This window comes from Ahaetulla prasina, chromosome 4 (assembly GCF_028640845.1).
Source record: "Ahaetulla prasina isolate Xishuangbanna chromosome 4, ASM2864084v1, whole genome shotgun sequence".
In the NCBI taxonomy this organism is placed as follows: domain Eukaryota; kingdom Metazoa; phylum Chordata; class Lepidosauria; order Squamata; family Colubridae; genus Ahaetulla; species Ahaetulla prasina.
This window is the reverse complement of record NC_080542.1, coordinates 87616331-87641262: the sequence shown is the minus strand read 5'-3', so window position 1 is coordinate 87641262 and position 24932 is coordinate 87616331. Positions and strand designations below refer to the sequence as shown.

Below are 24932 nucleotides of genomic sequence, written 5' to 3'. Positions count from 1 at the left end.
ATATAAGATGTTCCATAGGTGGCACCTCCCCCCCCCACAAGATTAGCACAAATCAATAAGGGAAATTTTTTGGCATGTTGGAAGTGCGAGGTGGCCTTGGGGAACTTCTATCATATGTGGTGGGAATGCCTAAAGGCAAAAAAATATTGGAATCTAATAAAGAGTTGGTTGGAAGAAATTTTGTTAATAAATATAGAAATCAAACTGGAATTTTTCCTTTTGGGAATGACAGAGGGTAAATACAAGAAAGACATAAATTATCTATTACTGCATATACTTACAGAAGCATGGATAGCCTTTGCTCAGAAGTAGAAAGAGAAAGATACCCCAATTGAAGAGGAAATACTACTAAAAAATTTTAACTGTGCAGAAATGGATAGACTCAACTTGGAACTCAAGGATAAAAGTGAAACATTGTACTATAAAATCTGGGTAAAATTTTACAAATGAAATTCTACAAATGGTTAGATAAAAGGAAGATAGCCGAGACAAATGTGTAGTTTTAGACTAGAAATATATATGTTACTATAGATAAATGTGTATGTGAATTGCATAGATAGGTACATGTATGTATAGATATGTATAATCATATAGAAATAAGATATAAATTACTATTATTATATTATTTTTAAATAATGTATAAGGTTTAAAAAATATATTACTATATTATCATTACTATATTATGTATTAGTTTAAAGTGTTGGAAGATGCTTGGAACCAGTGATGTCATATCTATGTCCAATGTTTTTAATTTTGAATTATTAATAAAAAACTTTTGATAAAAGAAAAAGAAAAAAGAAAAATCTTTCAGGATGAGGGGGAGTATTCTTAATAATTCAGGTTCAAATGTTTGTCCAAATTTATATCACAAGATATCAACTTTGAATGTTATTGTCTGAATAAGTTGGAAGAAACCAACTGCTGTGATTGTTGTCATTTTAAATACATAAGGTCCTCACATAATTAAACTGTCTTTTTCCTAATTACATTCCATTGGGAATTTTACTCCCTCATTACTATGCAATTTGACGAAAGCCTCATTATGAGAATTAATCTGACAATCTCCAATATGTTTAATAACACTAGCACTATAAAAATAGCTGCAGGGGGAGGATGTCTCATTAAATCACATTTGTCTGCATTTCTCTTTCATTCAGTAAAGTTAATATAAAACAGTTGGCTTACCTTGTCATCTAATTTTCTTGCACTAAAGGAAAGCTCAACATAGTCATCATTGCCAGATAATTCTTCAGCAATTACCTATGTGAAAAGACAAGGTTACATTTCAATCGAAGGCAAGGAATGAGGAATAAAATCTCAGGCAATACAATCTAAGGATGTGCATGCATGGAGAACAGAAAGATTCTTGAGGCCCATAACGTGATAACTTCACTATCAGGAATGGAACACAAATGCCAATATAATTAACAAATATTCGATTTCTGCATTCTTGCAGGCTATGTTCTCCAGAACATGACTGGAAGTCAGAAGCACATATTTCCAAACATTTGATATATAACATTATTTTATAAGTTGATACATGTTATTCGAAACATTTTATCATGTATATACTATTTGATATGAATCACAATTAATATATCATATTCATTTTACTGTACGTATTATATTATACTATAATATCTTAGTACTATTTGCATGCTGTACATATTATGTATTATGCATTGCTGCATTGTTGCCACCCAACATTCAGAATAATCTGAACGTTTACAAAATTTCAATTTTCATTGATCTGAAAAAAGTTCATTTTCATTTAAAAATGAAAACTAAACATACTTGTCCTCTCATTCAAGCACAACCGTGGAGCTTCTCTACCCTTTGAGAATTAAAAGCCAAACTTTTATAGAAAGATGTTAAGGTATTACACACAAAATCTATTGAGAGTTATAATATACAAGCGTGATGTCACTCCCAATATTCATTTACTTAAAAACTTGTTTACAGTATAAAAGGAACAGGGAGGCTTGTTCATCTGCATTGAAGAAAACATGAGAGCCACTAGGAACCAGATAAAATGGCTTTGAGATTGACGTTTGGCCAATGTACTATCTTCAGTATGTTTGTGATGTGAAATGATGTGTTTATATTGTTGTGGCCTTTCTCCGTACATGCCCAAACATGCGAAGAGAGCAAAAGAACTATATGAGCTGAGCAGAAATGTATCTGCAGGCTATACTCATGATGGTGCTTTTGTTTCTCTAAACGCATGAACATAGCTTCCACATTGGGTAAATTTTATGAATGTAGTGTAGGAATTTAGCACCTACCCCCCTCCTACAAGAATGAAATATTTTAGAAAATGCTTAAAAGGCAGAATATATTTCCCTGGATGAGAAATGGAGAAACATGTTTTAAAGACAAAGCAGCTCCCTGCAACTTCCTGCCATCCCCCACCTTTGCTAATGGGCCATCATCTGCATCATAATAGAACCCATCTAGAACTGAAACTCACCACATGGCACCTGGGAAGATTACATCAGCCAGCAAGGCTAGCTAAGACTCCCACCCCCTGGGAGTCTGACAACCAATCAGGATACTCTTCCTGTGCTCCAGAAAGTTCAAAGCTCAGAAAAAGCATAAAACCAGGGAGCACACAGGATCTCAGCCTTTTTCTGTTCAGGAACTCAAGCCATGTGATCCTGACCACCATTAAACCATCTTTCCAAGCAGCCTCCATGTTTCCAGTGTCTTTGTCCCCACTTGGAACTGAACCCAGATGGATATTTCTTCCAACAGTAGCTTAATGAAATGAACAATAGATACTCCTGTCTCTTTTCCATGAATTCAGGGACAATGAAATGATTGGAAAATAGAGCAATGACATTATATGATTACAAATTGGAGTTTTACACACAGTATTTGTAATTCTGTCATCGAAGACTGTCTGCTCAGTCACAGGCCTATAAAAATCTACAAGAATCTCAAATGTTTGGAAAGACAATTTGATATTATTTACTATTCTGCAAATAATAATAATAATAATATTTTAATTTGTATACCGCCCTTCTCCCGAAGGACTCAGGGCGGTGAACAGGCAAATAAAATACAAACAAAAACATACACCTTAATTAAAACAACCCTTAAAAAACTGATTCAAAATTAGCCAAAAAATTTAAAATAACTTTATACCCCATAAAAATTACAGAATTTAAAACCCACAATTAAAAATTTAAAATTTAGAATTTAAAATCAAGCCAGTCCAGCCAAACGGAATAAATAAGTTTTAAGTTCGCGGCGAAAGGTCCCGAGGTCAGGTAGTTGTCGAAGCCCGGGGGGAAGCTCGTTCCACAGGGTAGGAGCCCCCACAGAGAAGGCCCTCCCCCTGGGGGCCACCAGTCGACATTGTTTGGCTGACGGCACCCTGAGGAGTCCCTCTCTGTGGGAACGCACCGGACGCTGGGAGATAGAGGCCGGCAGTAGACGGTCCTGTAAGTAGCCCGGTCCTAAGCCATGGAGCGCTTTAAAGATGGTAACCAATACCTTGAAGCGCACCCGGAAAACAACAGGTAGCCAGTGCAGTCTGCGCAGGATAGGTGTTACGTGGGAGCTTTGAACCGCTCCCTCAATAACACGCGCAGCCGCATTCTGGACTAGCTGAAGTCTCCGGGTGCTCTTCAAGGGGAGCCCCATGTAGAGAGCATTGCAATAGTCCAGACGAGAGGTAACAAGAGCATGAGTGACCGTGCATAGGGCATCCCGGTCCAGGAAGGGACGCAACGGATCAGGCGAACCTGATAAAAAGCTCTCCTGGAGACGGTCGTCAAATGATCTTCAAAGGACAACCAACCATCCAGGAGCACGCCCAAGTTGCGTACCTTCTCCATCGGGGCCAACGACTCGCCCCCGATAGACAGCCGCATCTGCAGCTGACTGTACCGAGGTGCCGGCATCCACAGCCACTCCGTCTTGGAGGGATTAAGTTTGAGCCTGTTCCTCCCCATCCAGACCCGTACGGCTTCCAAACACCGGGACAGCACTTTGACAGCTTCGCTGGGGTGGCCCGGGGTGGAAAAGTACAGCTGAGTATCATCAGCGTACAGTTGGTATCTCACCCCAAAGCCACTGATGATCTCACCCAGCGGCTTCATATAGATGTTGAACAGGAGGGGTGAGAGGATCGATCCCTGCAGCACCCCACACATGAGGCACCTCGGAGTCGATCTCTGCCCCCCTGTCAACGCTGTCTGCGTCCGGTCAGAGAGGTAGGAGGACAACCACCGATAAACGGTGCCTCCCACTCCCAGCCCCTCCAACCGGCGCAGCAGGATACCATGGTCGATGGTATCAAAAGCCGCTGAGAGGTCTAATAGGACCAGGGCAGAGGAATAACCCCTATCCCTGGCCCTCCAGAGATCTTCCACCAGCGCGACCAAAGCTGTCTCCGTACTGTATCCGGGCCGGAAGCCGGACTGGAACGGGTCAAGATAGATAGCTTCATCCAGGTACTGGGGTAGCTGACATGCCACCACACTCTCTACAACCTTCGCCGTAAAGCAAAGATTGGAGACTGGCCGGTAATTCCCTAAAACAGCTGGGTCCAAGGAAGGCTTCTTGAGGAGAGGTCTCACCACCGCCTCTTTCAAGGCAGCGGGAAAGACCCCCTCCCGCAAAGAAGCATTTGTAATCCCCCGGAGCCAGCCTCGTGTCACCTCCTGTGTAGCCAGTACCAACCAGGAGGGGCACGGATCCAGTAAACATGTGTTGGCATTCAGCCTACCCAGCAACCTGTCCATGTCCTCGGGAGTCACAGGGTCAAAATCATCCCAAACCACTTCAACAAGACGGGTCTCGGAACTCTCGTCTGGATCTACCCAATTTTGATCCAATCCGTCCTGAAGCTGAACGATTTTATCGTATACGATTTTATCGTATAGATAACCGATTATAAATGGCAATTTATATTTAAAAAGTGGTCCATTTCAATTTTGTATATAACTCACATAATCTCTCGCATTTTGTTTTTTCCTTCCTGGATAAAAAAAGAATTGAATTGCACAGAATACCAAATCAATGAGAGTTATGACAATACAGAACTTATTGGTCTGTTCATTTTGGCACTTTGAAGCTGACAAAGCATCTTTAAGGTGTTTGATGTGCAGTTGTGTGATTAAAATTTACTTAGAAATAAAATTAAATGTTGCCAATTTACTGTGTGGATATGCTTTTATTTTCTTAAAGTTAATGGAAGCCTTTGTCAATCAGAAATCTTCTGATATGTTATTTTAATCCTCTACTGTTAGCAGAACAACAAACCATGCCTGTGGGATTGTTGAACATATTTTCCAAAACCTAAGGGAATTTTGCAGGGTCTGCTCAGAGGAGTCAATATTGACAACATGGGAGGGGCAGATTTGTAAAATAATTCCATCCCTTCTCTTCATGGAATAAAGGGGCAGGGACTTGGGATTGTGATGCTGTGTTCGCTATCTTCAAATATTGATCTCTGTGCCCCACCACCACTGGTGGGCATACCTACTGAGGATACCAGTTTGGTCAAGGCTGGTTTCTGATCTCAAATATTTTAATTGTATTTTCAGACAAATATTGCTGGGCGTTTGATTAGTCCTAAACAAAACTGCTGTTCCAGGCTTACTGCTGAGGTAACACAAACTATTTTTTTTTATTTTGTCACAACAGTATACGTAAACATTGATATAACACAACAACACATCATAAAAAGAAAAACATATATATATATAAGCAAAAGTATGCAACAACTATATTAATTTGATATAATGAAAGGGAACAATAGGACAGGAACGGTAGGCACTTTTGTGCTCTTATGCACGCCCCTTATAGTCCTCTTAGGAATGGGGTGAGGTCAATAGTAGACAGTTTTTGGTTGAAGTTTTTGGGATTTTGAGTAGACACTATATAGAATATAAATTCTGTTTATATTTCCTGTCATGGGGCTCACTTAAATTACATTAAGATCCTTCACAACAATTTTAAATCCCATTCTAATTTAAAATGTTGTATTTTAACATTTATGCAGTTCTGGGCTGCATAAACAGAGGGATAGAATCAAGATCACGTGAAGTGTTAGTGTCACTTTATAATGCCTTGGTAAGGCCACACTTGGAATACTGCATTCAGTTTTGGTCGCCACGATGTAAAAAAGACGCTAAGACTCTAGAAAGAGTGCAGAGAAGAGCAACAATTAGGGGAATGGAGGCTATAACATATGAAGAATGGTTGCAGAAACTGGGTATGTCTAGTTTAATAAAAAGAAGGACTAGGGGAGACATGATAGCTGTAATGTATTTGAAATTTTGGAGGGAAATTTGGGCGGGAAAAGACAGGTTGCTGATTGGCTGATGCCTCAGCCAAAATACTATATAAAGAGAGGTGTTTGCCTGTTGCCTTTGCTGGGTTTCACAATAAACTAAAGAGCTGTTGTTACTTGCATCGTCTCCTGCCTCTTCATTGCCCAAACCTAACATTGGCGACGAGGATGGGATTTTGAAGGCAGTGAGACTAGGGAAAGAACTGAAGGAGCAACTTAGTTTCAAACCCAGCCAGTTATCAAGGGCGGATACATAGCAATGTCTAGCTATACGCCGCCAGCGCCATTCGACCCAGCCAAAGAAAAATGGGGGTCATACATGGCTCGCTTCGAGTGTTTCCTCGAAGCCAACAAACTGCAGGGAGTGTCGGATAATAGGAAGCGTGCTTACTTCCTGAGCCAGGGCGGACCAGAAGTCTTTGATACCGCCAAATCGCTGTCGGAACCAACGCCGGTTCAGTCGGTACCGTGGTCAGTGCTCAAGACAACGCTATGAGCACACTATGCGCCCGTGCCATCAAAATTCGTGCAACGTTTTGAACTGAGGCAAAGAGTTCAGCGAGAGGGCGAGACAATCAGTGTGTACATGGCCGCATTAAGGAAAGCCGCAACCCACTGTGAGTACAGGGACTTGGAGGACACTCTATTAAAACAACTCATTTGTGGGGTCAGGGACATTCGACTACAGAGGCGGCTGCTTTCGAAAAGCAACCTAACCTTATTGATAGCCCTAGATGAGGCCAGGGTGCATGAGATGTCCACCAAAGCGGCGGAAACCTTACAGAAACCGAACACGCCTAATTCCTCAGCGAAAGCGACGCTGATTCACAGTGAGGAAATCCAGGCAGAGGGGGAAGAGGACGAAGAGGAAGAGGTTTTCCACACCGGGAGGCCGGAAAGAGGCGACCATGACGAGTGTGTGAGTTGTGGAGGCCAACACCAACAACAGAATTGCAGGTTCAAAGACGCGATTTGTCGGCGGTGTGAAAAGAAAGGACACATAGCTCAGGCGTGCCGAGCCTCCCAATCATGCCGCCAAAAATTCAAACCGGCCAATCAGCAGGGCGCCGGTCCCGCGAGACGGCCAGGGATTGGCCAATTCAAAAAAGGCGCGAAGTCGAATCACATCACTGTGCGAGTGGGTCATGCATCGACACGACTGGAAAATAAAATATTCACCAAGACCTACATCGAAGATGTGCAGTGTAAAATGGAGGTGGATACTGGCTCATCAATCACAATTATGACACAGTCGCAAGGGACCTGCCAGAAGTCGCGAAACGCCAGCTGCAACCCCAAAAGCTGAGAGTGCAAGACTACCAGGGAAACCGAATCCCTGTTCGAGGAGTCACGTCGGTCAGAGTGAGATATGGACAATTCAAGAAAACCCTGCCGATCACCATCGTCGATGGAAACCTGCCCAGCTTGCTGGGTCTCGACTGGTTCCGAACCTTGGGAATGGGCATCACCGGGGTTCACAGCATCGGCGACAACCTGAAGGACGAATTGTTGCGGGAATTCGAGGATGTTTTTCAAGACAGCCTGGGCAAGTACGTGGGGACCCCCATTTCATTCAATTTAGACCCCCAGATAGCTCCGATTAGGCTAAAAGCAAGAAGGGTCCCGTTCATGCTCAAACCCAAAATAGATAGGGAATTAAACAAACTAGTAAACCAGGGAATCCTAGTCCCAGTCGACCATGCAAAATGGGAGATGCCAATAGTGACCCCAGTTAAACCGGATGGATCTGTCCGTATTTGTGCTGACTATAAGGCAACGCTTAACAAAGCATTGCAAAAGAGTGCTTATCCTGTCCCCATCGTACAGCATTTGTTGCACTCATTAGGGCAGGGACAGGTTTTTGCCAAACTCGACCTGGCTCCACCCCCGAAAAACAAAGCAGAATTACAAGTATTTTTGGGGCTTGTAAACTTCTATGCAGTATTTTTAAAGTATAAGGCAACGGTAGCCGAACCACTACATAAGCTGCTAGCAAAAAACTCCGTATGGACTTGGGGCAGGGTTGAGGCTAAGGCATTTGAAGGCGTTAAGAGACTTTTGTCCAGCCTTTTAATTCAGTATAATGGGACATTGCCATTAGTATTGGTTTGTGATGCATCACCCTACGGGGTAGGAGCTGTCCTCAGCCACAAGTTACCGAATGGTTCGGAAGCCCCTATCGTATATTTTTCCCGCACGATGTCTGCAACAGAAAGGAACTCTAGCCAACTAGACCGGGAAGCGCTTGCCATAGTCTCTGGGGTTAAAAAATTCCACGAGTATCTGTTTGGGCGGCGATTTGAAATAGTCACAGACCACAGACCTTTATTGGGACTCTTGGCGGGGGACTGTCCAACTCCAGTTACATTATCGCCCAGGTTGACCCGTTGGACTATTTTCCTGGCAGCGTACTTGTACCAACTGTCTCATAGACCGGGCAAGGACTTGGGACATGCGGACGCTTTAAGTAGATGCCCATTGCCAGAAACTATTGAGGACCCGACCCCAGGGACTCCTGTCTTGTTAATTGACTCTTTGGACTCTGGCCCAGTCACGTCCTCAGAAGTGACTAGGGCATCCTACAAAGATATTATTGTGCGGACTGTAATCGGCTGGTGCAGAGGGGATGGCCAATGGCAGCGGGAGAACGATTTAAAGAGTTTACAAAAAAGCGTTCAGAACTGTCGGTACAAGGGGGGTGTCCGTTATGGGGGGATAGAGTGGTTATTCCGGAGAAATTACGAGGGCATGTTTTGGAACTATTGCATGTGGGCCATCCAGGGATTGTGAGGATGAAAAGCCTAGCGAGAAGTTATGTGTGGTGGCCACACATGGACAAAGACATTAGCGACCGGGTGGGGAAATGCCAAGCTTGCCAGGAATCAAGGCCACTACACCCAACAGCCCCCATAAGGGAATGGGAAAAACCCCAGGGTCCTTGGTCTAGGATCCACATAGATTTTGCCGGGCCGTTTCATGGGCAGACCTTTTTGATTGTGGTAGATGCCTACTCGAAGTGGTTGGAAATTATACTCATGAAATCCACAACAGCTGAGGTCATAATCACTGTATTGCGGCGACTATTTGTGACACACGGGCTACCCGACACCATAGTGTCCGATAACGGCCCACAATTCACGGCCACCCAGTTTGAGAGGTACTTGGCCAGAAAGGGCATCCGACATGCCCTCTCGGCACCTTTCCATCCGGCGACGAATGGACTTGCAGAATGCTTTGTGCGCAGTGCCAAGGAAGCGTTATCCAGAATTAGCCCAGGAGATTGGCAAGCCAAAATCGACACCTTCCTGGCAGTCCAACATAGAACACCCTGTGTGGCCACCGGCCGCAGCCCATCGGAGTTATTAATGGGAGAAGACTCCGGTGCCCCTTAGATCGGTTAAACCAAACATACTCCCCTGATGGGTACCAGATTACGGGGGACAAAACTAGAACAATGACCATGGGCGACCTGGTATGGGCACACAACTACGTGAGGGTCCAGCTTGCCTAAAGGGAACCATTGTGGGAGTGACAGGCCCAAAATCATATTTAGTGGACATAGGGGATGGCTGAGTGTGGAGACGCCACATAGATCAATTACAAAAAAGAATACAAAACAATCCAGAGACCAAACAGCCAGACCCTGACTACCAAATATTTGAACCAACAGCTAGCTCAATCCCGAGGAAACCGGAGGACTTAGCTGAATCAGAGGAAGTCCAGCGATGCCAACCGGCTCTTCCAGAGGACAGCAGGGACGACTGGGCCCAGAGGAGGAGCTGGGAGGAACAAACCGTCCCTCCAACCAGCTCGACTCCCTCCCAGGGAATGATTTGCGCAGGTCAGAAAGAGTTAGGAGACGCCCTGTCTACCTGCGTGACTACGTGGAGAAATAACATGCAAATTTTATGTAAATATTTATTATTTTATTATTTTATTTATTATTTAAATTTTTATACCGCCCTTCTCCCGAAGGACTCAGGGCGGTTCACAGCCAGATAAAATAATAGGCTAAATGCGTTCTGGGAGGGGAGGAGTGTAATGTATTTGAAATTTTGGAGGGAAATTTGGGCGGGAAAAGACACGTTGCTGATTGGCTGATGCCTCAGCCAAAATACTATATAAAGAGAGGTGTTTGCCTGCTGCCTTTGCTGGGTTTCACAATAAACTAAAGAGTTGTTGTCACTTGCATCGTCTCCTGCCTCTTCATTGCCCAAACCTAACAATAGCAGTGTCCCAATATCTCAGGGGTTGCCACAATGAAGAAGAAGTCGGGCTGTTCTCCAAAGCACCTGAGTATAGAACAAGAAGCAATGGGTGGAAACTGATTAAGGAAAGAAGCAATTTAGAACTATAAGGAGAAATTTCCTGACAGTTAGAACAATTAATAAGTGGAACAACTTGCCTGCAGAAGTTGTGAATGCTCCAACACTGGAAATTTTTAAGAAAATGTTGGATAACTATCTATCTGAGATGGTGTAGGGTTTCCTGCCTGGGCTGGGGTTGGACTAGAAGGCCTCCAAGGTCCCTTCCAACTCTGTTGTTATTATTATTATTTCTGACTACATAGTAATATTATATTATTGGTTATTCCATAGTGGGAAACTAATGAAAATAGTTTCCTGAGATATCACCTGTAACATTTAACTTAAAAATACATATTTCAGTATTGCTTTTCATATTTCAAAGTTGTAAAAAAAAGACTAAGAAGTGAAAGTTTCACAAAGAATTACATGTGGTGAGATAAAATTACATTTTAAAAGGAAAATAGTTTGGGTTAAGAGGGCAGCAACCATTATGCTGTTCTATATTAAAGACTAACAATTGCTGATTTGAAATTGAAGGTATATATACACTAGAGCTGGGATGTCAAACATAAGGCCTGTGGGCCAAATCTGGCTCGTGAAGTGTTTAAATCTGGCCTGCAGAGTTGGCTTGGAAATATCAAAGAAGCAGCCTCTGCTGGCCAAAATGGGCTGCATGGAGCCTCCGCGCGGCCTGTTTTCAATCAGCAGTGCTGCAGGAGGACTGGATTGGAGTGGATTACAATTATGAGGCTTCAAGTAAGTGCCTGATCTGGATAGAAAACAAGCAACATCCTATGTTAATACTACAGTTTAATGCCAGATTTTACATACTGTAGATTCATCTAATCTACAGTCTATAATTGACAGCCATTTCTATTTACTATCCTGGAAATTTACCTCCACTGTTAGATCTTGTATTATCATGTTATTTATTATTAGTTGAATAATAAAAATACAATAGTATAAATAGCTTTTCTGCCTGGAAAAGCAATTTACTATTAAACAATGCAGTATTAAATTTAGAAATAAAAAGTTTTGTGAAGTAAGAAGAATAAGTAATAAATGTTTGCCAGTAATATCTGGTAGAAGAGGTAGGAAAATGGTTATAGTAACTGTGGAAAGAAAGAAGAGAAGGGGAAAAATGCATCTTGAGTCTCTGTCAAATGCCCACCATGGCCACGACCACCATGGCCATACAGCCCCCCACCGGGGTGAAATGGTCCCGATTCAGATTGGATCGCCCGATCCAGTAGCGATGGCTACTGGGTAGTTTGGAGAACCGGTAGCAAAAATCCCTGCCCCCTCCCCCCATGACCAGCTGAGCCGTGCGATCATCAGACTTTTTTTCTTTTACTTTTAAAAGCATTTTTTCTTCTGCTGAAAAAATGCTTTTAAAAGTAAAAAAACCACCTCTGATGATCGTATGGCTCAGCTGGGATCATCAGAGCCTTTTAAAAGCATTTCGGCTGAAGAGGTTGTAGAAAAAATGCTTTTAAAAGTAAAAAAAAAATTGGCCATGCCCACCCAGTCACATTAGCCCCCACTAAGCCATGCCCATAGAACCGGTAGTAAACAATTTTACATTTCACCACTGCCCCCAACCCTCTGAGGTCAAACACAATCCTGATGCAGCCCTCAATGAAATTGAGTACCCCTGCCCTAGTGCCTTCTGGATATTTTGCATAACAATTGGAGTTTTTGGTAATTGGCTATACTGTTTTCAGTATATAAAGCTAGTAATTTCTGCCTGTGAACTAGTCTAATGCGATTATATTTTGTGAAAAGCAGATCATTTAATAAATTAACAAATATTTTTAAACACATGCTATGTTTTATCATTGTCAGGTTTTGGAAAATGGTGTACATACAGTATGCCAACAAAGGATTTAAATTTAAAATTCAGCAAAGATGGACAAAGCTAATGTTAAATATGAATTACTTTTTTTCCCCACTCAAGATGAAAGGGAAAAAACATTACTACAGATAGACCTACCGTTATGGAAGATTTCCCTGCTGTGTTGCCATGCTTCAATAAAGATTTTGAGAGTTTTCTCTGAGAAACAATCTGTATATAATAATAATAAAAAGGAAACTTGATCAAACAAGCTATAGTTTATGTCTAGATGATATATGCATGCAGTTTACTGAATAATTAATAGAAAACAAAACTAAAAAGGTTATGCCACATAATTTTAAAATATGCTTCAAAATTACGAAGCACAGTAAAATTTAAGCAGCAAAAGAAAGCACAATAGTCCACAATAATTGGTGAAAAATTCCTATGTTAAATACTTCAACATATGTATAAATAAATGAATCACAAAAGAAAGGAGACAACAAATCCCAGACTTCTGATGTAGCCGGAAAGAAGCCCATTTCAGTTATTTTATTTTTGCTTAGACATCACTGTTGCTGTCTGGAACTGCCGTCTATAATGTGGCTAAAAGATCTACACACCTGTCATTCTCTGAGTTTCCAGTTATCTCTCATATGTTCACTTAATTTCCCAGAGAAAATATGACCCACATCTGTTTTCTTTTCTCATAGCTTTGCAGTAAATCAGTATCAGCAACAGCTAGTATAGCAAAGGAAAGAAAACTCTGAAAAAGGAGACTTAGAGAGTGGAGGTTTTTATCCATGACTGGAAGATGAAGATTAAATGCAAGATCAACAAAAATGTTTGTGTTTGCTTTAAAAATTCATTAAAAATAACCTATTTAACACTTTAGTTCTGAAAAAAAAATGCTTGTTTTTTGCTATTCATTACCGGGGAAAAATGATAATTCTCTTGCAAAAAATGGGGAGATTTTTTTTTTATGCAATTATATTAGCTTTACACAATGTATGTAACAAATGTTACAACTCCCTCTTGTTTCTGATGGGCTGCTTCTAATTCAGCTCTCAAGAAGTGAGCGTAACTTTGGGTTAAATTATGTTATATATGTCAGAACTTTCATTCTGCTCCCATAATCTGACAATTTAATATAGTGCATATTAAACCTGACTTAATTTAATATAGTGCATATTAAACCTGACTTAATTTAATATAGGAAACTTGCACATATGTGCTAGTCGTTAATTTGCTCCAGCAGATGGCAGCAGCAAATTCATCTCACCTTATCTTGGAAACCAAATCTTTTGTCCTGATTAGGAAAAAAATTGTTAATATCCCATGCCTAGGGAAATCTAAAAAGGCTACTAACGGCTAAAAATTTACTTCTGTAACACTGCCAAGAAAACTGCATGGATGCAGCTATCAGAAATGAGCCAAAAAAATCAGTGATAATGTAAATAACATTAAATGTTTAATGTGTAAATAACAGTGGTATTGCAATATCAGTAATTGCCTCAGGTTTGTGGCCAATTGACGATTTGAACCCAAGCCTTGTTGTCTTAGTCCAAAACCAATACTTTGCAAATAATGTCATTAAGATGTCTGAGCTTGGACAAGCTGCAGTATGATCTGTAATTCTACCTATATCACTGTGCTGCTTGAAGAAAAAAACTCAGAGATTATTTTAGCCAGTTTGAGCAACTTCCTAGAGAGACAAGAATAAAAAGGGACTAAATAATACAATAAAAGTGGGACAGATTACAATTCTGTCAACAAAATACATTATAAGATTTCTGGTGGAGTTTAGTATGCTGAAATATATACTTGTATATAAGCAATTTTTCCATAAATAGAACAGCTGGACTTATTTTGATCACTGTGTTGTTCTTTCCTTTAAAGTGCAATTGTGCAATGTTCTGCAGCAAACAATTTCAGGATAGAAATACCTCTTATGTGGTCTCCCAGTTATCAAATGGGAAGTAAAATAGATGCATTTAGCAGATCAATTCCTTTAAGATTAATTAATAATTATTGATTGCAGGACATTACTTACGTAATTGAGAGGTAATCAATTTATGGTGGCATTAAACTGCTTTTTGAATATGCATGCTAAGTTATTCTCCCAAACTAATCACTTTGGGAAACTGCCATCAATTATACATCATTTTTATGGCTTATTCATAGGTATAAAAATTCCCTATCAGCTTACTACTTTGTAAGGAAGCATATTGCAAGTAAGGAGTACACATCAGAAGCAACAGGCAGATGAAATTCAGAAGCCATCAAAAACGGATGCTCAAAGATTAGGCACCGTGGCAGAATTCTGATATGGCTGAATAAATAGATTTTCTTGAAAGCCACCTGCCTTCAACTTTAATGGTTTTTCTGCAATGATAAGAAAAACTGATTCTTAGAAAGTTGAATTGCGTCTATCAATTTAAACACAAATAGATTTGCACTTATTGGTTTGGTAAAGTACAGCAGCCTGAGGAAAATCTTGCTAGGATTCCATAGTTACCAAATCTCAAATAACGGAAAAAATAGCAGGGAGATAAATACATTTTTTAAAATTCTGTAACTGATTATCAGACATAAGTGTACAAGTCCCTGAAGCTTTTTTGGCAAGGTTTTTCAGAAGTAGTTTGCCACTGCCTTCTTCCTAGGACTAAAATATCACCCAACTTTGTTCCCAAGGAAGGACTAGAATTTGCAGTCTCCTGTTTCCTACTGTAATATCTTTACCACTATACAAACTGATTCTCTAGATAATTAAATAGCCTATTCAAACTGACAGGAGCTTCTACATTTTATATGTATGGAACAACAGTCTGGTGATTGCAAGACACAAGTATATGGATTGGCACAGTGGTGAGATTCAATTTTTTTTACTACTGGTTCTGTGGGTGTGGCTAAGTGGCATGTGACTGGATGGCATGGCTAGGTGGCCATGTGACTAGGTTGGCATGGCCAACTCAACATTATTTATTTGCCCTAATTACTGTTTTAAGTATAAAACAGTTTGGACTCAATTGTGGTTGTAAGTTGAGGACTAACTGTACATTTGAGACAGCGATTCTCCAAAAAACGGTGGGCACGATCCTAGTTTCCCCTATGAGGATTCCCCCATCCGGACCTTTTGCAATCCCCCAAAGGATCAAAGGAAACAAGATTCCATACACCTCTGAACCCTTAAGGCAAACCAAATACAAGTGGTCCTTGCTTAATGGCCGGTTGCTTAGCAAATGTTCTAATTTACGACTGACCTCCCCAGAGCTACTTGACCTGTTTTTGGAGTTTTGACAGCCATGCACACATACACACACAATTTATGACCAGTTAAAACATCCCACACAGTCATGTGACTGTGGTTTTCTATGTTTTTTGCCAGTTTCCAACAATTCCTTCTGGTTTCCGGTTAAAAATGCTCATTGGGGAAAATGGACTTGTTTAACAATCACAGTGTTCACTTAATGACCACAAGGTTCATTTAACAACCATGGTGTCTGCCTAACCCAGGGGTCTGAAACTTTAGGGTGATGGCCTTTGAACGCATGCTGAGAAGGAGCAGGGGCATCCGGCCCTTTTTCTTGCTGCCACCAGCACCACATAGAAACAACTGCTGCTGCCACACTCCCCTCAACCTGCTGCTCAACCTCACTCCAGCCTTCACCCACAGCCTCACGCTGCACCAGAAGGCTGAAATTGGAATTCCCCCCCCCTCCAATCCACATGTACCTTGGCAACAGGACTGTTTCTCTCCACCCCCTTTTCCATATGCTGGATCAGCGGGATGAACTTAGCTTTGCTCCCCATTTCAGCTAGGAATCTCAAAGCTGAGAATGAGCATTTGTGCTACCAGCCCCTACATCGGCCTCCTGCAAATTCTGTTTCTTGAAGAGCCCGGCCAAACTTTTGTGCACCAACTTGCTGAGGCAGAGGGTAGAGCTGAAGCAAACCGGGATGAAGGCTGAACGGGCAGGGCAAGGCAAGTTGTGCTTCGCTCCTGCACACTAAGGCTGTTGTTATTGCCACTTCAGCCTGCCTGCGCCATCCCGTCTTGATGCCACAGCACCATTACCTTTAGGGAGCTGCAGTCTCAAAGACTGCATGGCAAGAGAAAAGGCAGCCACGTGTGCTGCTGCTGCCATTCCAGAGGTCTGCTTCAGGAGCAAGGGGAATAAAGAAGCCAGTCGGCAAGCAAAGGGTCACTCATTTGCTTTCCACTCCTGCCTCCGCTGCCTTTTTTTGGCTCCCATTTTGCAGCCAGCTTTCTTATTTAGGGAGCCATTGCAGATTGGGAGGGCCACGTGGCAAGAGAAAAGGCATTTCATTTCACTTTGCAAGAATAGAGGTGGGACAGCAAAGGCAGCAATGCTTTGGCCGGCTGGCCTCTTTATTCCCTCTCGCTCCTGAAGCAGCCCTCTGGAACAGCAGTGGCAGCACACTTTTTACTTCCTCCCTCCCCTTCCTGATCCAGTATGATGCAGACAGCCCAATGGAGGCGGAAAACAAGGCGCTTCCATCAGCCCTTCTCTGGGACTGCGGGAAAGGCAGCGGGGAAGGCAGGCAAGTGTGCAGGGCCTCAAGGACCATGGGGAAGGCAGCAGGAAAGGCAGGCAAGTATGCAGGGCCTAAGGGATCATGGGGTGACATAGTAGGAGGCAGCTAAGCTGGGATTTGGGCCTTGCTGGTAGCAGTCACTCATCTAGGCAGATCAGGGCAATTTTTCTGGGCTGTGTGGAGAGTGCTGCATGGGATTAAGCTGCATGGAAGGCAGGCAAACTGGCTGGGCCTCGACCGTGTGGTTGAGGCAAGCCAAGGGACAATATAGCCAGATCTTCATTCATAGTTGACTAAAGTCATTTTATTAATTATTTTTAATTTCAACACTGAAAAGCTTCTTTCACACGACTCAATAGGTATACAAATTATGAAAAGTTCCACTTTAGTGATGAAAAACCAGCTGGTGACTTTGGGCTAGTCAGTCTCTTTCAGCCCAACTGGGGAAAATAGGAAGAGGAAGGAGTATTAAATATGTTTATTGTGTTGAGTTATTTATAAAAGTAATAAAGGCAGAATAAAAATAAGTGATGGATGAATAGATAACCTTGATAGAAATTCATTAAAAACCAATTTTATAATGAATCCCTGAAATTATAACATTGTACATGTCTTTATTTCTTTGGCATAGATTCTAGTGGCTTTTAAATGAGTCTAAAGATGAAAATTTTCCTCTAAAGTATCTTCACAGGAAAATGTGTTATAAATTTCTATTACATTTGATAACATCCTCCAGAGGTGTTTTTTTTAAAGCAAAAATGAATGAATAGTGAATCATAGTGAATACTGCCATTATTTGATACATTTCTTTAGAATAAGTGCCTAGCAATAGGTGAAACAGGCAAGGCATTCAGCCATTGTGCCTTTGATTTCTTTTGGCATTTTATGACTAGTATTTTTTACATTTTCTCCTGGCCTCTTTATTAAAATTTAATTCTATTTCTACATTAATTTTCATTTCCTTACATGTTATAATTCGATAATAAATGGCCTTCTCCACAATTTGTGGGCACCATGAAACATTTTTAAAGATTATAGAGTTTCACTGCTTATTGTTTGAGGCCAATTCTGCTGTTTGCAAATACTGCATCTTTGTGTCAGATTAATTGTTTCCAAAACTTCACATCAGAAAAACAGATAACCTAAAAAAGTAATTTGGTTTTGAATTAACTAATAATAATAATAAATAATAATAATAATAATAATAATAATAATAATAATAATAAAATAAGGGGCATAATCAAATTATTAATAATAACTAATAATAATAAAATAAGGGGCATGCATAAGAGCACAAACGTGCCTACCGTTCCTGTCCTATTGTTTGCTTGTTTTTTCTTCTTATATATATGTATGCTTATACGTCCTTATATTACCTCATATATATGTTTATATACTATATAATCTTTTTATGTGATGCTTATATATATTGTTGTGACAAAATAAATAAATAAATAAATAACTATCCCAATTCTCCATTTCATAAGTATTTCTGAAACCATTAAGTTGCCAAGGATCAATGGCACCTTTGCTATTTTATCTTTCTCAGTGATAGAGAAAAGACCATTCTTTACTCTGAAGAATTTATCTCCCCTTCTTAACCAGATTAACTCTCAAGTTGTCTGGAACTTGGCCAAGCAGTGATGTATAATAAATTAAAACATCATTCATTTTCTCTCCATTAAAATCTTGGGAGGTACTAGTGTCTCTGTCTTTGCTTTTTTATTCTTCTAAAATTCTATTTGTGTTGATTCTTAGTAATATTACATTTGTCTTCTTCATTATCAGTGCTTATGGATTGTCTTTCAAACCTATCAAATCTTTTGTTGCTTCTAGTGTAGGTCCCTTGGATGTCCTAACTTGTATTTCTTCAGATTTTTTTTGTTTTGTTAACTATACATGATGTTGAAGGCATTGCATAGTACACAATATAGCCAGACATTGCTTCAATTACCCCATCTGTCAATGATAATTTATCGTGGTATCATACCCTACTCATCATGGTACAATATCCCATTCATTCAGCTCATTTGTCAAATCTTTATCTCTTTTGGATATTGCATGAAAACCACAGTTATTAATATTTATTGATAGTGTATATTTAGTCTTTGGCTTGTTTAGTGCCAAAGTCAGCAAAGACTCCTGGCAGCGACTGAAGTAAATGAGGGCAGCAAAAAAAAAAATCAGTCAAGAAAACCACAAATACTTTACCTGCCCCAGAGTACATTCCATGCCACCAAGGAAATCTGCTTCTTTCAGCCCATTGTGATTGCTGCTGATATCATGGACTTCAAATCGTAGCCTCTGCACTTCTTCAAAATAAAAGTCCACTGTGAATAGCTTTGAGAAGACAGGGTTTATGCAAGTTTTTATGACTTCTGTCCGGTCAACCTGTTAATCAAGAGAGTCAGTTATTAAGGTTTTTTAAAGTCACTTAAAACAGATTTGAAGTATAGAACACTTGCAACAATCTAACTAAAGGAGAAAATTATTTTTAACGTAATTTCAGTTAAAAAAACTGTATTTAAAAAATGAGAAATTATAGAGAATAAAAATCATTCTAATAAAAATATTCTAATAATACATCTAGACTCAACAAACACCATCCAGCCAGAGCTGGAAAAGCTTCTTAGATGAGAAGTGAAGCATCTTCAAAGAAAAACCAGAAAGTCCAATTGCCTCTTGAAAAAGCACCTTTGGGGCAACCATGACCTGGATAACGGAGAATCTCAAAGACTCAAGGAACAGTTCTGGTAAGTAATTTAAGAGGGACAGGACAAACTGTGTAGCAACTATAGCAACCATCAATATCTCTAGCTAAGTTAATAACCTCACATTAGCTTTTACTACGTATTCTAGTACAGATTAGATTAGGAATGAATTGGTATTTATTGTCATATATTCTGACATACAGAAGAGCAAACAAATCCAATCTGGATCTGTAACAGTTCTATGTCCTCCCTTCATGACTGATTTCTATCAATAGCCATGAATAGCAAAGGTTGAATTTATACCTACTCAGGAAGGAATATGAGAGTGTGAAACAGAATATGATGACTCTCACTCAGTGATTTGCATCTGCAGAAGTTCAAGAGATTATAGAAACCAAATACAGTAGTTCTCCCTGGTATGAAACTAGAGTGATCAGCCATCTGGCAAAATAGCAATAGCAATAGCACTATAGTTATATATTGCTTTAGAGTGCTTTTCAGCCCTCTCTAAGCAGTTTACAGAGTCAGCATATTGCCCCCAACAACCTAGGTCCTCATTTTACCCACCTTGGAAGGATGAGAACTGCCAAACTACTGGCAGTCTGTGATCAGCAGAAGTAGCCTGCAGTACTGCATTCTAACCACTGCGCCACCAAGGCTCACCAAAATAAGGACATGAGGACTCCTTTTTGTCTTCATGTTCTTCATCTGGCAGGCATTAGCCTTAAAATCAAATAGTGTTTGGGTTTTTTGAGTATCTAACAACAAGGCTGCACAGTATTTTCTTAATAAATGCTGATGAAACATTATCAAGCTTGCTCTATGACCTTAATTAATTGATTAGTACTCTTTTGGTTTGTACTGCTGCTTGAAATTGACAAGACCTTAATCAGATACATGGTGAAAGCTTTCCTTCCTAATCAGCAAATCCTTGCAATTGAAAAACCAGTCTTTCTGATGCTGAAAAAAAATAATTTAATATACATGTAAGCCAAAGTATTTTTTTTGTACCTTTTCCCTGTAATTTTTGTCACGAATCTCAAATAGTATGTCCACCCCCACCCTGTTCTTTTTCCAGTTGTCAGTGTCCTCCTTTGCCTATTCAGATATCTGATGATCCTACCTGAGAACTCTGAAAAGGCAATCTGAACTGTAGTATCAAGAGTTTTCCTGCTAATAATACATTTGGATTGTCTAATAACTTTAATAACTTTAATAGAAATGGTGGTAGACTTTAGAAGAAACCCTTCCATACTTCCACCTCTCACAACACTAGACAACACAGTATCAACAGTAGAAACCTTTAAATTTCTAGGTTCTATCATATCGCAAGATCTAAAATAGACAGCTAACAACAAAAACATCATCAAAAAAGGACAACAAAGAATGTTCTTTCTGCGCCAACTCAGTAAGCTCAAACTGCCCAAGGAGCTGCTGATTCAGTTCTACAGAGGAATTATTGAGTCTGTCATTTGCACCTCTATAACTGTCTGGTTCGGTTCTGCAACCCAACGAGAAAGACACAGACTTCAGAGGATAATTAGAACTGCAGAAAAAATAATTGCTACCAACCTGCCTTCCATTGAGGATCTATATACTGCATGAATCAAGAAGAGGGCCGTGAAAATATTTACAGATCCCTCACATCCAGGACATAAATTGTTTCAACTCATACCCTCAAAACGACGCTATAGAGCACTGCACAACAGAACAACTAGACACAAGAACAGTTTTTCCCCTCTGCTAAACAAATAATTCCCTCAACGCTGTCAAACTATTTACTAAATCTAAATCTAAATTTACTAAAATACTAAATTTACTATTAATCTTCTCATAGTTCCCATCACCAATCTCTTTCCACTTATGACTGTATGACTATAACTTTGTTGCTGGCAATCCTTATGATTTATATTGATATATTGACCATCAATTGTGTTGTAAATGTTGTACCTTGATGAACGTATCTTTTCTTTTATGTACACTGAGAGCATATTCACCAAGACAAATTCCTTGTGTGTCCAATCATACTTGGCCAATAAAATTCTATTCTATTCTATTCTATTCTATTCTATTCTATTCTATTCTATTCTATTCTATTCTATTCTATTCTATTCTATTCTATTCTATTCCATTCTATAATGTGAAAATAAAAATACAGTCCCAATAAACATTTTTTATAGTATTGACAGTGCAAAGCTATGCATTCTACTATTTTCAATGGGCCTTATTTCCTATGCAGAAAAGTCAGCACTGCAGTTCCAATGACATGTAAAGCATTTTTTACTTATTGAAATATGTAATTATGCCATTGTCGGTGCCTAAGTATTGATTACATCCAGGAAGCCTATGAAAGAAAATCTTGTAACTGAAAAGGAAACTAAACAATATTATTTATAGGATAAGGGGAAATTAATAGGAAACATTGGAAAAAAATATTATCTATGAATTTGCAATACAAACATAAAGCAATTTACACTTCACTCCAGAAGTTTTATTAACTATGTTTTCACACCATTTCATCTCCATGCCACAACTGAAAAGCCAATGAAAAAGGTCAGTTAGAGTTTTTGTTTTTGCATTAACTGATGTTTGAAAATAGCAACCAGTAACTAATGTGAAATTAACCTTTTCCAAGTATAGCTGGAATATTGTGTTTATTTATTTATTTATTTATTTATTTGATTTTTATACCGCCCTTCTCCCGAAGGACTCAGGGCGGTGTACAGGCAAGATAAAACATACAATATACAAATTAAAATACAATTTAAAAAACTTATTTTAAAATTAGCCTGAAAAAATTAAAATATGCCATGAACTAAAAACCCCATTTAAAATTAATAAAATTTACAAAATTTAAAAATTAAAATTCAATTCAAGCCAGCCCCGCGCGAATAAAAAGGTGTGTCTTCAGTTCGCGACGGAATGTCCGAAGGTCAGGTATTTTGCGTAAGCTCGGGGGAAGCTCGTTCCAGAGTGTGGGAGCCCCCACAGAGAAGGCCCTTCCCCTGGGGGCCGCCAGCTGGCATTGTTTGGCGGACGGCACCCTGAGAAGTCCCTCTCTGTGAGAGCGTACGGGTCGGTGGGAGGCATGTGGTAACAGCAGGCGGTCCTGTAAGTACCCAGGCCCTAAGCCATGGAGCGCTTTAAAGGTCGTAACCAACACCTTAAAGTGCACTCGAAAGGCCACAGATAGCCAGTGCAGTCTGCGCAGGAGCGGTGTTACGTGGGAGCTACGTGTAGCTCCCTCTATCACCCGTGCAGCTGCATTCTGGACTAACTGAAGCCTCCGAGTGCACTTCAAGGGGAGCCCCATGTAAAGAGCATTACAATAATCCAAGCGAGAAGTAACGAGCACATGAGTGACCGTGCACAAGGCATCCCGATCAAGGAAGGGGCGCAACTGCCGAACCAGGCGAACCTGGTGGAAGGCCCTCCTGGAGACGGCCGTCAAATGATCTTCAAACGATAGCCGATCATCCATGAGGACACCTAAGTTGCGCACCCTATCCTTTGGGGCCAATAACTCGCCTCCAACAGCCAGCCGCGGCTGCAGCTGGCTGAATCGGGATGTCGGCATCCACAGCCACTCCGTCTTGGAGGGATTAAGCTTGAGCCTGTTTCTCCCCATCCAGACCCGTACGGCTTGTTGGAGCTGCCTTCCCCTAGCACTAATTTAATCTGTAAATTAAACTATATGATTAAGTTCATTTAAAGATACTAAGATATGTGCATACTTCTTAAAAAAACTTTCCACAAATGAAGCAGAAGCCCTAAGCATAATCTCTGATAAAGCTTTCACGACCAGTTCCCTTCCCAAACTTTGGTCACTAGCCACAGTCATCCCAATCTTCAAAAAAGGAGACCCCAGCTTAGTTGAAAATTACAGACCAATCTCTCTATGCTGCGTCACCTGCAAAGTAATGGAATCTATCATCAACCAATCCATTACCCTCCACCTAGAAACAAACAACCTATTCTCTAATAAACAATTTGGTTTCAGAAAAAAATTATCATGTAACTTACAACTTCTCCACTGTAAAAACATATGGACTACAAATCTTGATCAAGGCATATCTACATTATATTGCCATTACAAACGGAACCTGATTGACAGAGCTATCACACTTAAACACAGTGATATAATTAATCACCTAGTCATCGAACAGGAATACTGGAGGAATTGATTCTCAACTTGTAGGATCTTACATACCCACTTCAGGTTGAGAAACCTAAATAGACTGAGGAGTAGGCAGGTAAATAGAGAAAAGAATTAAATTCCACTGAATAAAGTCCTACCCTGATCGTTACCCAATGATTTCAGTTAACTCAAATAGAGATACTATTTATTTACTACTACTGAACATCACTTAACAGTGGCAAGGAAAATATCAAAACAGAGCAAAACTCATTTAAATCTTGCTTAGCAAGAGAAATTTTGGCTCAGTTGTGGCCATAAATTGAGGACTATCCCTAATGACACTGTAGGATAAGGAGCTTACTTTCAAGAAACATTTCAAGATGAAAAGATTTTGGATGCAGGTAGTGGTGGTGTCACCAAAGCTGGTGTTGGTTGGTACTTGGCAGCCACACTCAGCCAAGGAATGCCAGACGGAGGTGAGGAATCTGAATGAGGACAGTGCTCCTGTTGAGAAGGGCCTTCAGTTGCTTCTCAGGCAAGGAGGCAGGAGGTAGGTGCGAATAAAGAGGCCACCCAGCAGGCCAAATGTTCGCTCACTCGCTTGCTTTCTGTCCTGCCTCTGATCTTTCAAGCTGCCTTTTCTCTTCCCGGCTCCCCTTGTCCCAGAAGCACTCTCCTCTTTGCCAGCATCCACCTCTTCTCCCTCTTCCTCTTCACTGCCGGGAGATCCAGTATGAAGAAATGCACCACAGCTGCACTTTTTAAAAAGGATTTTTAATGAAACCTCCAGTGCTACAGCAAAGATGTTTATCTTTGTTAAACATAAATGTTTATCTTTGTTAAACTTTGTTAAACTGTTAAAACTGATAAATGTTTATCAATGTTAAAGCAAACTTCTTTAACACATTCTTCGGCTCAGTCTTTGTAAACAGTGATGGCTCATATCCAACATTCCTCAATCGTACCAAAAATGTTAACGACTTAACACATATAGATTCCACAGATGATAGCAATGACCTAACACATATAGACTTCACAGAAGATAATGTTGAAAAAGCCCTTCGCAACCTGAAACCAT

The 24932-nt window shown here is 40.3% G+C and overlaps 1 protein-coding gene across 1 annotated transcript in view; it reads right to left on the bottom strand.

Moving 5' to 3' along the window:
• The window catches only part of CPNE4 (copine 4), a 479775-nt gene that overhangs the window by 178338 nt on the left and 276505 nt on the right, over positions 1 to 24932 (bottom strand). Inside the window, exons 3-5 of the mRNA XM_058181101.1 lie at positions 19217 to 19396; positions 12605 to 12676; positions 1186 to 1260 (exon numbers count right to left, since the gene is read on the bottom strand). Of these exons, the coding sequence (XP_058037084.1) occupies positions 1186 to 1260; positions 12605 to 12676; positions 19217 to 19396 (327 nt within the window). The remainder of the gene's footprint in view (positions 1 to 1185; positions 1261 to 12604; positions 12677 to 19216; positions 19397 to 24932) is intronic.